Source organism: Leptonotus elevatus, chromosome 12 (genome assembly GCF_054856555.1).
Source record: "Leptonotus elevatus isolate MCC_2025b chromosome 12, RoL_Lele_1.0, whole genome shotgun sequence".
NCBI classification, from domain to species: domain Eukaryota; kingdom Metazoa; phylum Chordata; class Actinopteri; order Syngnathiformes; family Syngnathidae; genus Leptonotus; species Leptonotus elevatus.
Genome location: NC_141250.1, coordinates 23,873,043 through 23,886,783, shown reverse-complemented (window position 1 = coordinate 23,886,783; position 13,741 = coordinate 23,873,043). Strand labels below are relative to the sequence as shown.

At 53.2% G+C, this 13,741-nt stretch overlaps 2 protein-coding genes across 2 annotated transcripts; one reads left to right on the top strand and one right to left on the bottom strand.

The window, feature by feature from the left end:
- Positions 1 to 703: 703 nt before the first annotated feature.
- lacc1 (laccase domain multifunctional purine nucleosidase 1) lies at positions 704 to 5,475 on the top strand. The gene is given in 6 exon segments (XM_086091368.1): positions 704 to 1,522; positions 3,568 to 3,610; positions 3,612 to 3,744; positions 3,815 to 3,980; positions 4,486 to 4,702; positions 5,111 to 5,475. Coding segments are annotated over 6 exon segments (1,275 nt in total). The 5' UTR covers positions 704 to 1,020; the 3' UTR covers positions 5,325 to 5,475.
- A 698-nt stretch (positions 5,476 to 6,173) lies between these two features.
- Positions 6,174 to 13,607, bottom strand: LOC147165134 (TGF-beta receptor type-2-like). Its single transcript, XM_086090633.1, has 9 exons — positions 13,191 to 13,607; positions 10,813 to 10,975; positions 9,947 to 10,161; positions 9,324 to 9,748; positions 9,046 to 9,219; positions 8,744 to 8,881; positions 8,317 to 8,458; positions 8,113 to 8,240; positions 6,174 to 7,536 (listed from the first exon to the last, which is right to left on the bottom strand). The coding sequence occupies exons 1-9, from the start codon at positions 13,228 to 13,230 to the stop codon at positions 7,399 to 7,401; spliced, it is 1,563 nt and encodes a 520-aa protein (XP_085946759.1). The 5' UTR covers positions 13,231 to 13,607; the 3' UTR covers positions 6,174 to 7,398.
- Between the last annotated feature and the right edge of the window lie 134 nt (positions 13,608 to 13,741).

Here is a 13,741-nt window from a genome sequence, read left to right as displayed (position 1 = left end):
ATCACAGCAGCTCGGACAGCGACCGATCACAGCTCACGGTTTTTCTTAAGATATTTCTTCCCTTTAATCCTCCTTAAAGTAGATCATTTGCCTAAAATAAACGCCATTCTCGTATATTGATGTCAAATGCGGCGTACTTGCGGCTTCACGTCAACATCAGCAACAGCCGGCGAGTCCAAGTTAAATAAAATAAAAATGGATAAAATGGCGACTTCCAAATGCAAACCTTGAAGGCGGGGCCTATTTCAACCCAACAACTGGTGCCAATGTAAACATGTGGTCCTGATCCAACTGACCTCAACAGCCTTTACGAGTCGTTGGCTTAAGAGATCGATGCATTTGATTTGCTGTTGTGGGCGGAGCATCTGTGACCCAGCGGATGGTTTCGTAATTTTGTCAAATTTGAACCCAATATGTCATCAAACTGGCTAAAAAGATGACCCAACAGTTGATCCAAAAGTTGAGTTACAAATTTGACCCAACATTTTTATGAGCGTACGAAACAACAAACGGCCTTGGAAAGGTTTGAGGCCAGCGCAACAGCACAAGTGGATATTTGGCGCCTCCTTCTGGTGGTTCGCCGCCATCACAGGCCAGAGCCAAAAATCCGGAAGCGAGGCCAAATCCTCATCAGGTGAGCAGTTTGCATATTGGCGTCATTGGGTTCGTGTCGTCTCCGCCCACTTTGAGAACTCATCTTGATTCGGAATGCTTGCAAGTTTTTGGGGCGGAACTTTGATTGCATATTTATTCCATTGACTTCTTGTCCGGTTGCTATTGATTTTATTGACCTGTTTACTCCTGAATACGCGCTTTTTCTGGCCACACACTCAAATTCAAAAGTTGAGTCACCATCCACACGCGCGTGGACTTTGGCGCGTGAGCGTCACGTGGCGGAAGAGGAAGCGAAAGTTTGCTCCTTTGAGTTTTGTTTTCGTCGCTCCGGCGCGCGTCCGCCCGCTCGCCCGGTTCGGTTCGCCTCGCCTCGCCGTTTGGACTCGCACGGTGGGCGCGCGCGCGATGAGCGCGTCGTCGGCGGTGCTGCTGGATCTCGCTCACGCGTGCGGCTGCGGCTGCACCGAGCGGCAGTTCCGCGAGGAGGCGGGCGCCGCCGCGCACGCGCACCTCTTCGTGCTGTGCGCGTGCGCGGCCCGCAGCGACGCCACGGACGCGGCGGTCCGCGCGTGGAACGGCGCGGGCGCGCGCGTGCTGCTGAACTGGCACGCCACCGCCGCGTGCGCGTACCGCCTGAAGCGGGCGGCGGACGAGGCGGGCGCGCTCTCGCTGCGCGTCATCACCAGCCCGCGGGGGCGCGCGCGGATGCTCAGATACCAGCTCCCGCTCTTCACGGCCCTCTACACGTTCACGTACCGGCTGGGCTGCGGCGGCGGCGGCGGCGGCGGCGGCGGCGGCGGCGACGCACCTGCGGACCGCGAGATGGAGGCTGACGTCAGCGCTCTGCTGCGGGCGCTTCCGGCGGTGGGCGGGGCCATCCGCGTGCTGACGTCGTCGTTGATCCCAGGTGAGCCTTCTTTGTGTCATGCCATGTCGGAACCCTGGCCTGGCCCTGGCTTGGCCCCGGCTTGGCCCTGGCTTGGCCCTGGCTTGGTCCTGGCTTGGCCCTGGCTTGGCCCTGGCTTGGCCCTGGCTTGGTCCTGGCTTGGCCCTGGCTTGGCCCCGGCTTGGCCCTGGCTTGGTCCCGGCTTGGCCCTGGCTTGGTCCCGGCTTGGCCCTGGCTTGGTCCCGGCTTGGCCCTGGCTTGGTCCCGGCTTGGCCCCGGCTTGGCCCCGGCTTGGCCCCGGCTTGGCCCCGGCTTGGCCCCGGCTTGGTCCCGGCTTGGTCCCGGCTTGGCCCTGGCTTGGCCCCGGCTTGGCCCCGGCTTGGCCCCGGCTTGGCCCTGGCTTGGCCCTGGTCCAGCCTGCCAGAGGAGCTGATTGGATGAGGCTCAAGTTCTGATGTTGACATCATGGAAAAGGGGCCGGCTTTCTTACCCCTGCATCACGTGATAAAAGGCGAGCGTCACGTGACTTCCGGTCTGCGTGATGATGATGATGCTTTTCACTTGGACGCTCCTCGTGAACGTGTGGAGCAGCCTGCCTTCACGCACGCATGCGCAATCTTTTCCAAAGGTCCATTCCAGTACTGATCGAAGACCTTTTTTTTTGTCCACTTGCGTCCGTCACTCAGAGCAATTTGGACTGGATTTTGAGTGGGAACAAATAGACTCTGGTTTGGAATCACATTTCCATTTGGAAGAGAGTAAAATAAAGAATTGTCTCTCTAGGGTTTTGGCTGTTTCTGAAGGTCGCGAGTTCCTTCCTCAACCCTTGAGTGACTTTGAGTTTTTTCCTTTCAATTCTTTATTTGGCTCTCTTCCAAGTTTAAACGTGACTCGAAAACGGAATCTATTCAAAATCCAGTCCAATTTACTGGACAGAATTTGAATGCAGTCAAAAGTGACGCAAAGTGTCGGAAAAGCTCTTTTGGGACAGGAAGCGAGAATGCGCCGGCGGATATCGCAAATTTTGAGGCGGCAAAACTCAAGGACGGCCACGTCCTACTTTGCGGCACGGCCGACTTCCATTGGGAAGCAAAAACATGAGCCCACCCACCAAAAATGAAGGCAAATAAAAACAATAAAAAAATCAATAAATGTTCATATTCTTGCCGTGGGCTACTCATGTTGTCCTGACCCTGGGGCTCACTAGTACCCGCTGGCTCCATCTTTAGCTTTTTTAGGACAATACACACGAATCAACTGAGCAAAAGGTACGCTGGCGTTTGCACAGTGTTCTCGTATAACTGCTCAGCCCTCCCCTCCCTGCTCAGCCAAGAAGAACCAAAAATTGCTGGTCTGATGAACTTGAAAAAGAAGCGGCTGGCGGGTTTACTCAACTCTGCAAGCAGCCAATCATGTTGTCATCCCCTCAAAAAAGAGATGAGCGCTGTCTGACCCTTTTAGTGAAAACTGGACTTTGAAAACCTGCACGGGAACCGTCAAAGCGGTACTGGGCTCATTCCCAATCCTAACCAGACCCCTCCAAATCTTGACGTGTTTGTGATGCACAAACAAGAACTTGGCCTTGAGCAGGTTTGTGGAGTCCAGCAGGTCCAGAAAGTCCAAACCCAGAAGCAGATTGGCTTCAGCCACAGGTTCTTCTACTCAACAGGTGGAAACGAGCTGGTTGAGCGGTCAGTTGAGTAGAAGAACCTTCATTGGCTCAACTGTGGCCAAACTGTGGCAGGGTTTTTACTTTCAGGTGCTGACTAGCTCCCTAGCTAGCTCCCACGATGCTCGTTTACCTGCTAGAGTGCTAGCTAGCTAACTAGCATCAGGGGCTCTAAAGCCGAACTCTGGCAGGGTTTTTACTTTCAGGTGCTAGCGAGCATCAGGGGCACGACAATCTGTGGCAGGGTTTGGACTTTCTGGATTCCCCAATCCTGGTCTTGACACAAATCGGGAACAGCTCGAAAGGATCAAAGGACTTGCCATTCACTTCCTTCCTTGCTGACTTCCTGTCTGGATGACGTTGTGTGTGTGCGTGTGTGTGTGTGCGTGCGCGTCAGACTGCTTTGGCCACGGCTTCAGCACGCGTGCCGGCGGCGTCACGGGTGCCCACCTTGTCCTCGTTGAACCTGTTCAGCAGCCCCAGACGGCGAGACTCTGCGGCTCTCGTCCAAGAGAACCGGCGCCGTCTGGCACTTCATGCGGGATTCTCCCCACGCCCGCTTCAGTTGCTCAAGGTGAGTTCTTTTCTCGGGCTCCGGCGGGCGCGCCCCCTCTCGTGACAGCGAGCGGATTGTTGCGGCGCAGGTTGAGCATCGCAGTCGCGTGTGGGTGTTGGGGACCGACGAGCCGGACCGCTACGATGCGGCGGTGACGGACCTGCCGGGACGGGTTCTGGCCGCGCCGAGTGCCGACTGCGTCCCCATACTCTTTGCGGATCCCGTGGCCAAAGCGGTGGGCGTGGCGCACGCAGGTAGGCCAAAAACCAGGCTGCACGCGGGGAGGCCGAGCAAAACCATTTGGCTTTTCCAGCAAACTCGTGCTGGTGAAGTCCAATCGGGTCTTGTTGCAGCAACTGATGACAGCCAAACATCTTTTAAGACAGATGGCGGTTCTCGACCCTGGTCCTCCAGTACGCCTGTTTTCCACGTCTCCTTCGACTAACACAGCTGAGGATCATCATACGGAGCTTGTTGATTCGCCGCTGCTTTGAAACACCCGAACGACATGAAGACCGGCTGGATAGGGGTACTCGAGGACCGGGTTTGAGAACCACTTGCCGTCGTGCAAAAGAAACGAGCTGACAAGATTCACAAGCACCGTACAATGTTAGCCGTGCCAGTTAGCCTGCCTGCTAGCAAACGTGCTAATCAACATGAAAGTCGTCAACATTCTGGTTGTTATTTGGACACGATAAGAAAATTAGCATGTTGCTAAAAATGATTGTGCAAGGATGCTAAGCTAAGTGTCCCTTTTAGGCTGGAAAGGAACGCTGCTGGGCGTCGCCACGGCAACAGTGTCAGCCATGACGACGGAGCTGGGCTGCGCGCGCGCTAACATCCTGGTCGTCTTGGGCCCCTCGGTGGGCCCGTGCTGCTTCACGCTGGAACCCGAACAGGCCGCGCGCTTCCAGCCGGAGTGCATCCGCCGTTCGCCAGCGCGCAGGACCAACATCGACTTGCGACTGGCCAACAGGTGGCGTCCGAGTCGCGCAAAACCTTGCCCTTGCTCATCCTTGTTCTCATCCCGCCTTTCTGCTGCTCTCCCCGACGGTCCTGACTTTCTTCCTGATCCACTTCCCGCTTCTCGTCGTGCTCTTCTTTCCGTCCTTCTTCCTCAGAGGTGGCAAATCCAGATCCAGATCGTACAAACCCTGCCACAGTTCGGCTTTAGCCCCCGATGCTAGCTAGCTCCCGAGCAGATAAACGAGCACCCGGGGCGCTAGCTAGCTCGCACCTTTCGGGACCCGGATTTGCCACCTCTGCTCTCCCTGATGCTCCTCCCGCACTTGTGTCTCCATCCTAAACCAAGGGAGGAGCGAGATTATCCCGACCTCCGACCCTTGTCAGTCTCAGTGACGAGCTTCCCGTGTGCACTTGTCAGGCTGCAGCTGGAGGAGGCGGGCATCCTGGCGCATCACATCCGGGACGACGGCAGCGTGGCGCCGTGCACGTCGTGCCACCCGCGAGACTTCTTCTCTCACGTGCGAGACGGGGCCCACTTTGGCACCCAGGTGGGCTTTGTGTGGATCAAGGCGGCGGCGCCGGCGGCGGCGGAAGCGTCGTCGGCCGCCTCGGCATCCCTCTCCCAACTTTAGACTTGGCGGGGAACCCAAACGCTTTTTGTGCATTCTTCAACTTTTCCATCCTCAAATCTCAACAGAAGCTCGTTGCCGTGGGCAACGTGGATCTTCAATCATGGATCTTCAATCATGCTTTGGTTGATTCTTGTTCAGAGGTGGCAAATCCATGTCCAGAAAATAAAAACCCTGCCACAGTTTTTGCCATGGTGCTTGTTTACCTGCTAGGGAGCTAGCTAGCGAGTTAGCGAGCTATCACCTGAGGCTATAGCCAAACTTTGCTCGGCTTTTTACTTTCCGGACCTGCTTTTGCCACCTCAGTTCTCGTTGACGTTTATTCGTTTCCTTCTCATAACCTTTTCACATCATGTCACGTGCATTTCTTTGCGCACGATCATGCACATTATTTATTTTTAAAAATATGTTTGAATCATCTCATTTGAAACATTTAGATTTTTTTTAACCACATCCTTGATTGTTTTCAAACATGCGCAATGTTCCTCTCGTTTTTTTTTGTTTTTTTAATGTCACTGCTCATTTTATTCCATCAATAAAGTGTTGACTGTGTTTCTTTTTGCTGTTTTGAATATTGACTTGCTTCTCTTTCATCAGGTCTGGAGCAAATTGTTATTCCTTCCTTGTTCCATTTGTTGACACGCCATAAGAGCTAAACCGTAAACAAACAAATAATAACCATAAATGACACACTTTCAACACAACTTTCAGTTTGACATATGAAAAGTTAACTACAACAGAAAGCCGTAGCATTAAACAACCATTTAGCAGACGCTATCATTAGCTTCTGTTAGAGTAGACAATATTAAGTATTGTACTCTTTGCGTGTTCAATTAACTGAATGGTGAGATCCTGGTGAAGAAGTCCCTTTGCAAAGGTATCATTATAACAGAAGCTTCTGATGACAACAATTGACGACACTGAAGCCGTGTTCCATCAGATTGTGTGTCGTCCACTCCGGCACATCATTATTTATTGAAAAGTGGGTGAATACGAAAAGTCTCCTCCCATCAGCCCACAGTACATTTGTTTACCACTCAGTGAATACAAGATAATCTGTTCCCATGGGTATAAATCAGATTAGAGAAAAACAATAATAATCAGCCTGTGCCTCCCCTCTTCCGACCGGCAGAGACCAGCCACAGACAAAACTCCCTTAAAGATAGCAAATGTACAAACCCGTTGCCCTTCTTCTGAGAGTGAGACAGATAATACAATTCTATTCATTGAGCCATACTGCTATAACTAAATCCAAAACAGCTAAAATATAAATTGAAACTGAAAAACAATGTTAATAACTTAACACTTCACTTCAATGGAAAATAACATACAAAAAACTCATTTTACGAGTGATTCGCGTCATGAAAAATCACAATAAAACAAATAAAGCAACACAAATACCGCGTCCCGATTCCAGCTCGGTGCTTTGACAGCAACAACGTAAATCGGCGTTTCAGTCAGCAACGCGTTGAATCAATCACCGATCTTTTTTCTGTTGCCGTCTTTCTTTGAGGTGTAAAGACACCTGTCGTTGATAGCACTTCCTGGACTGCCGGAAATGCGCCAAAATAAAAGCATATAGCATAAAAAGTACGACTCAAAAAATAAAACGTCGCCGGAACAGGATATTGAGATTAGAAATCCAAAATCTTGTCAAATTATGAGTTTGTTACAATGTCCATGTTGATTCAACGGATCCTGACTTCATTCCATCGGGTCTATGTTTACTTTGGAATGATTAAAATAAATAAATAAAGAATTTTTTAGCTTTTCATAATGTTAATTTCACTTCTTTTTTTTAACGTGGACAGATGTTTCCATTTTGACGCTACTTTTCAGTTTGGTCCACACGAGACTTGCCGGCCAAGCCGGTCACATGACACCACCTGGTCAAAAGTATCGGGACAACCCAGGAGAGCCGGGGACGCCTCCTTGTCCGGCGTTGCCTCGTCACCGCCGTGATGATGTCATCGCTCCTGATAGAATGGCGTTGCCACGGAGACCAGCCCCCTCCTCCCCCGGAGTATAATGGCAAACGTCCAGCTGCGGTTAGGAGGCAGGCCGGCAGTGACGTCCTTCAACATGGCGGTCCTTCCTCTTCCTGTCGCCGCCTCCCGAAGGCGAGCATTCGCTCCAGCACGCAGTGTGCGGTGAGGCGTGCCTCGGGGTCGTGGTCCCAGCACTCTGCGACCGTCTCGCAGTAGACGCTCATCCCCTACAGGACAGGCGCGTTAGCACGCTAGCACGTGTTAGAGTAGACAATATTAAGTATTGTACTCTTTGCGTGTTCAATTAACTGAATGGTGAGATCCTGGTGAAGAAGTCCCTTTGCAAAGGTATCGTTATAACAGAAGCTTCTGATCACACAATTGAAGTCACCCAAGCAGTGTTCTGTTCAAAAGTGTGCTCGGCTCCCCGTCACATCATCATTTATTAAAAAGTGGGAGAATAGAAATCTCCGCCCATCAGCCCACAGTACACTTGGTTACAACTCAGTGAATACAAGAGAATCTGTTCCCATGGGTATAAATCAGATTAGAGAAAAACAATAATAATAAGCCTGACTCCCTTCCGACCGGCAGAGACCGGCCCTCCCATTAGAGATAGCGAATGAATGTACAAACCCGTTGCCCTTCTTCTGAGAGTGAGACAGATAATACAATTCTATTCATTGAGCCATACTGCTATAACTAAATCCAAAACGGCTAAAATATAAATTAAAACTGAAAAACAATGTTAATAACTAATCACACGCTAGCACGCTAGCACGGAACACCACCACCGCGCTTACCCGATGGCGCGTCCATCTCTGTGGGATGTCGGGGCGCCGACGGTCCCCGATGACCAAATCGCGCATGACGTCCACGCGCGGACGCTCGCCGACGGCGCCGCTGAACGGCGGCGAGTAGCCGGCGACCTCTGCAAGCGCAGCCAAAAACAAAGATGAATGGCGCGCAGGCGGGCGTGTCCTTGGCGAGGCCTTGCGGCGGTTTACCTCCGATGGCCCGGCATCGCGAGGCCATCTCCCAGAAGACCAGCGCCATGGAGTAGACGTCCATCTGCTTGAAGGACTCGTCGTCCTTCAGGTTGACGCGGGACTCCAGCGCCTCGGGGGACATGTAGCGCGCCGTGCCCACCTGGCAACAAGCAAAGGGCGTCACGACGCGTTACGACGCGCATGAAGCATCTCGGGACGTCCCATCCAACAGTTGGACAACTTCCGCCAGCTCGCTTGCAAGTGGAAAGGGACTTTTGCAAGTTCCCAGGCCGGCCCCCCAAACCAATCGAAATAAGCCAACGTGGACTTGACAACTGTTTTTTAAAAATGTTGATATCCAATAACAAGTTGTCGGTGTCAAACATCCCAAAATGGAGGCGGCCGCTATCTGCCGGCACCGCAACCGCTTGCCACCAACACTGACCTGGCGGCGCTGGGCCAAGTCGGTGGCGGCGAGCCCGGCGTGGAGACGGACGGCCAGGCCCAAGTCGCACAATGTCACGTCCCCGTCGTCCTTCAGCAGAACGTTGCTGCTCTTCACGTCGCCGTGAGCCACCGGCACCTGAAACGGAAGCCACGCCTCTTTCACTCGAATAACAAAACCACTTCAGTGCTGGCCGGGGGGGGCGGGACACATTTGCACACGTCTGTCTTGTTGCGCAACGGCGTGGGTTTGTGTGTGCGAGCACCTCAATGTGTTTTACTAGCGTGTCCGACCCGCGTTACCTTGGGCGCCCCCGGTGGCCGCAGGGCGTCACTGTGCAGGTGCGCCAGACCCCGTGCCAGGCCAGTTGCCATAGTAACCAGCCGCTTCCAGTCCAGCATGTTGGCCCGCAGGAAGTCTTGGAGGTTGCCCAGCCTGTGATAGGCCAGCAGCAGCCAGTAGGCTCCGCCCCTCACCTGTTGAGCGCCAGATGTTCATTAGCGTGTTTGATTAGTATGTTTCCAGGCACATCTAGACTTCTCGTCATGTACGACAACACGTATGTCACGTGCCACGTCACCTGCGCCCCCAGGAATTGGATGACGTTGCGGTGCCGCATCCCGCCGTCGCCCAAGATGGCGCCCTCGTGCCTCCAAGAAGCCATCTGCGCGGCGGGGAAAACCTTCACCGCCACTACCGAGCCACCGTCCGCACCGTCCGGACCCTCGTCCAGGAGCCGGGCTCGCCACACCTGCGCAGAGCCGCCGCCGCCCACCACCGCCTCGAGGCGGACGGTCGGCTCGGCCGCCGTCTTGAGAAGCTCCGCAGTGTTTTTTCCCGTACAATCTGGCCCGTGCGACGCGGTTGGCCCGGCAGCTCCGTTTTCACGACGGCAGCGCGCGCGGGCCCCGCAGATGGCAAAGACGACGACGAGCACCAAGACGGCTGGGACCAGGCTGACCAGGACCACCGGGATCACGTCTTTGTCCCGCACAGAAGACAAACCTGAAGAGTTTAACCACATATGCGATGTCATCACAACGCCCCGTCGGCATGGCCGCCACGTCCTGTTTTAGCATGTTTATTAGCTAGCGCTTATGTTTATTAGCATTCTTGCTAACATGCTTATTGGTGAGTTTGCTGGCATATGTGGTCACGTTGGTTAAAGCTAGCATGTTCATTAGCACGTGCCGTGTTGCTCACCGTTAGCGCGGCGACGGAAGACGAGTTTGTCGTTGCACTCGTGCCGCCCGCGGCATGCGCACACCTTCAGGCCGCCGTCCGTCGGCGTCGCTCCAGTCATGTGACACTCGTGGGAGGTGGAGTTGAGCAGAAGCTCCGCCCCCCCTACACCCTCCAACGGCAGCGCTGGATTGTGACACATGGTGCGCACAGACACGCTCGCGTTTGTCTCGCGCCTACACACAAAGGGCGCCGCTGCATTAGTGTCTTCTGCTCACCTGTTAGCATGCTAACAGCTAGCGATAACAGGTTTGCGAGAAAGCAGGAAGCCCATTTGGTTTTGTTGAATTATTAACATTGTTTTTCAGTTTCAATTTATATTTTAGCCGTTTTGGATTTAGTTATAGCTGTGTAGCTCAATGAATAGAATTGTCTATTGTATTCTTATCTGTCTCTCTCGCCTGAGAAGAAAAGGGCAACAAGTTTCTTTTTTTTGTTATCTAGAAGGGAGTGTAGTCTAGTACCGGTCTCAGCCGGTCGAAGTGAGACAGGCTGATTTATTATTGTTTAAGTCTAATCTGATTTGTATTCCTGGGAACTTCTGCCTTTTTGTGAATGGGAGGAGACTTTTCGTATTCACCCACTTTTCAATAAATAATGATGTGCAGGAGAAGGAGGGACACACTTTTGAACAGAACACGGCTTGGGTGACTTCAATTGTGTGATCAGAAGCTTCTGTTATAATGATACCTTTGCAAAGGGACTTCTTCACCAGGATCTCACCATTCAGTTAATTGAACACGCAAAGAGTACAATACAAATATTGTCTACTCTAACAGTTTTACGGCCGCTGGAATGATGTCGCGTGTGTAAGCATGTGAGCTCACCAGAGGGCCACGCAGATGTCGTGCGGGGAGGAGCAGAAGGAGGACAAGGAGCAGTTGGACAAACAGACGCGGTGGCCGCGGCGGTCCCCGCATGTGGGACTGCTGGCGTCGCACCACATGCACACGTTGAAGTTAAGATGGCCACCAAACGCCGCCGCCGCCGCTAAGTGCAACAGCAACAACGTTAGTAAAGAGCGCAGATCAGTGAGTGAGCATCAACAAATGCGCTCGACGACAGCGCCATCTTAAGCGCCATGACCTGCGGCTTTACGAAAGACACTTGTCGTGTCCCGACGCATTTTCAAGCGCAAAGCGTCATCGACTTGTGAATGTTTTTTTCTGATTCTCGCGTTTCGTCCAACACTCGTGACGTTGCGTTGTCTTTGGTTCCTGAAACCAAGTGGCAACCGAGCCGGTTGGGACTGAAATGCCGTAGGACGGGGTTTACACATTCCGGTCCTCAAGGTCCGGAGTCCTGCCGGTTTGAGAGGTTTCCCGACTCCAACTCCGGCTGATTCCAATGAACAGGATCATTACCGGGCTTGTGCAGAGCTCGCTGATGAGCTGATCGTGAATCAGCTGTCGAAGAAGGAAATATCCCAAAGCTGCAGGAGTCAAGACGGCGCTTAAGAACGGCACGGATGAGGGACGGATGAGGGACGGATGAGGGACGGCTTCTTCCCACGCTATTCATGCGCTCGCTCGCTTTCAGGTCACTCCAAATTGTCGGCCCCTCGTTGGCTCCGCTTGCCGCGGGCTTGAGGACGCCTGGCGGGAGCCGGCGGACCCGGGCATGGCGCTCATCTCAACCACATCTGCAAAAACATCTGGGGACGACGTTCGTGGCAGGCGGGCGGATGTCACCTCACACACAACATCCGTCCTCCTTAGCCCGACTTTTGGCCTTTGGCCCAGCGGGGTCATCTTTGGTCCGAAGACGTTTGACTGATGTCGTTGAAATGTCAATTTTCTCGCGGGCTGAATTGACGTTCCTGTCGAATCTCAGGTCGCTCGGTCGGTTTGTTTTGTTTGAAAACCGGCTTGTGAACACGCTCGTTTCTTCTTCAAGGCTCAATTTCTAATGAATTCATTTTTTTCCTTTTTGTTCTCGTTGATGCGTGCCAGCTTTGATCGGCTTTTCTTTGTTTTGTCAGACATTTGACGTGTGCTCATTGGTTTCCACGACTGCTGGTTATGGGGACTAAATGTCAGATGTGGCGCCATTGGGTCGCACCAAGGTCCAAATGGGCAGGCCTTGTCCTTGTGCCTGGAATCTTAACTTTAAGCCATGTGGAATGTCTTGTGGAACTTCTCCTTCAGCACATTTCTTTGTTTTAGGTTTCCCCGAAAGGCAAAAGTGTGTCCCACTTTGAAGGTCTTCGTCCGCCGCCGTGTCCGCCCTTCGACATTCCCGGCAGAGGAGAAGAGCTCCAAAGAAGATTGTCGGCCTCGGATGGCGCAGCTGGACAGCAAGAACCGGACAGCAACAAAAGTACTGGAAGTCCACAGGCTCACTTTCTTAAAAGGAACACAAAAAACTGTGGGCTTCTCGGCGCCACCGCGTGTCACAATAATCGTACACGTCCACCGCATAAACTTTGATGGCCAAAACGAAAAGTGCTGCATATGCCCAGCAAGGCGCCACCCTGTGGCGTGGTGGCAAACTGCGGATTGTTACAAGATCCAACGCGTCCCGAATTCTGCCTTGCGGCGGCGGTCGGGACTGCAGCTGGCGTTTCTCCTCCTCCGCCTTCACTTGTCACCTCCCATCGGCTTCATGACGCCTCTGAGGAAATACTTTGACAGGCCGCCACGCGTTCCAAGGCAGCGTCCGGCGCTGCTCGGAGGACCCGACGGGCCTTCACTGCTTCTCATTTGCCAACCCTTCTTTCACACCCGACTTCGACTTGGACACACGCACACGCACACGCACACGCACACGCACACACACACACACACACACACACACACACACACACACAGGCATGCCTTGTCTGTTGGTCCGAGAGGAGAGCGACTGGCACTGAATTGCACAACACACGTTTTTCCCGCCCATCCAGTTGACGGCGTTTGCACGCGTGACATTAAACACAAGCTCTGGCCTCCACTTTGTGCGCTCGCTACGCGCTCGTTTGTGTCCTTGCAGACCCGAGAGGACGTCGTCGGCGCGTCGCCGGCGCGTCGTGTCTCACGGCAGACGCGCGGCGCGTTTACAGGCCAAGACGTGCGGCGGCAAGCCAGCAATGAAGGCAGATGCAGATGTTGACAGATGCAACTTTCATCCCGAGGGCAAAAAAAGTTGAGAAGGCGCGTCAGCACAACAAAATAATTACAACACACCACAACGCACACCACACACGCACACACACACGACTCACAGATGATGATGATGATGATGATGATTTTCTTCCTCCACATGATGAAGAGGATTCAAGTGTTGATGTGCAAATAACTCAGCTGTGTGTGCAGCAGGTCCAGATGTGAGCAAGCCCCGCCCACAGGGCCGGCCATTGGTTTGGTGACGTCTCCAAAAGTCCCCAAGCGAGCTCGTCACTAACACGAGCGCTTTGAAAAGTAAAAGCAACAAAACAAAAACTGGACATTTCTGTCCTGTTGTTTGTTTTGTTTTTCCGTCTCACTTACGCTTCAAGTCAAATGTTGACATTTTCACGGTAGTTTTTTTTGCCTTGGGACGTACAAAATATGGCATCGTCTGGACGGGCCGGCAAGGTCTAAGGTTCAAATCCCCCAGAGCCTCCGCGTGGTCCCGTCAGCCCACCCGAGGCGCCATTCGGAAGCGCGCGTGTTTCGGGAGGGGGTCAGCCCAGGTAGGGGCCTCAAATGGGAGGAGCGGCTGTCGGACCCGGTCTCAACTGGTTTGGGAAAAGAAAGGCGGAGCAAGCCTTTACCACGGTACGTACATGTGAGG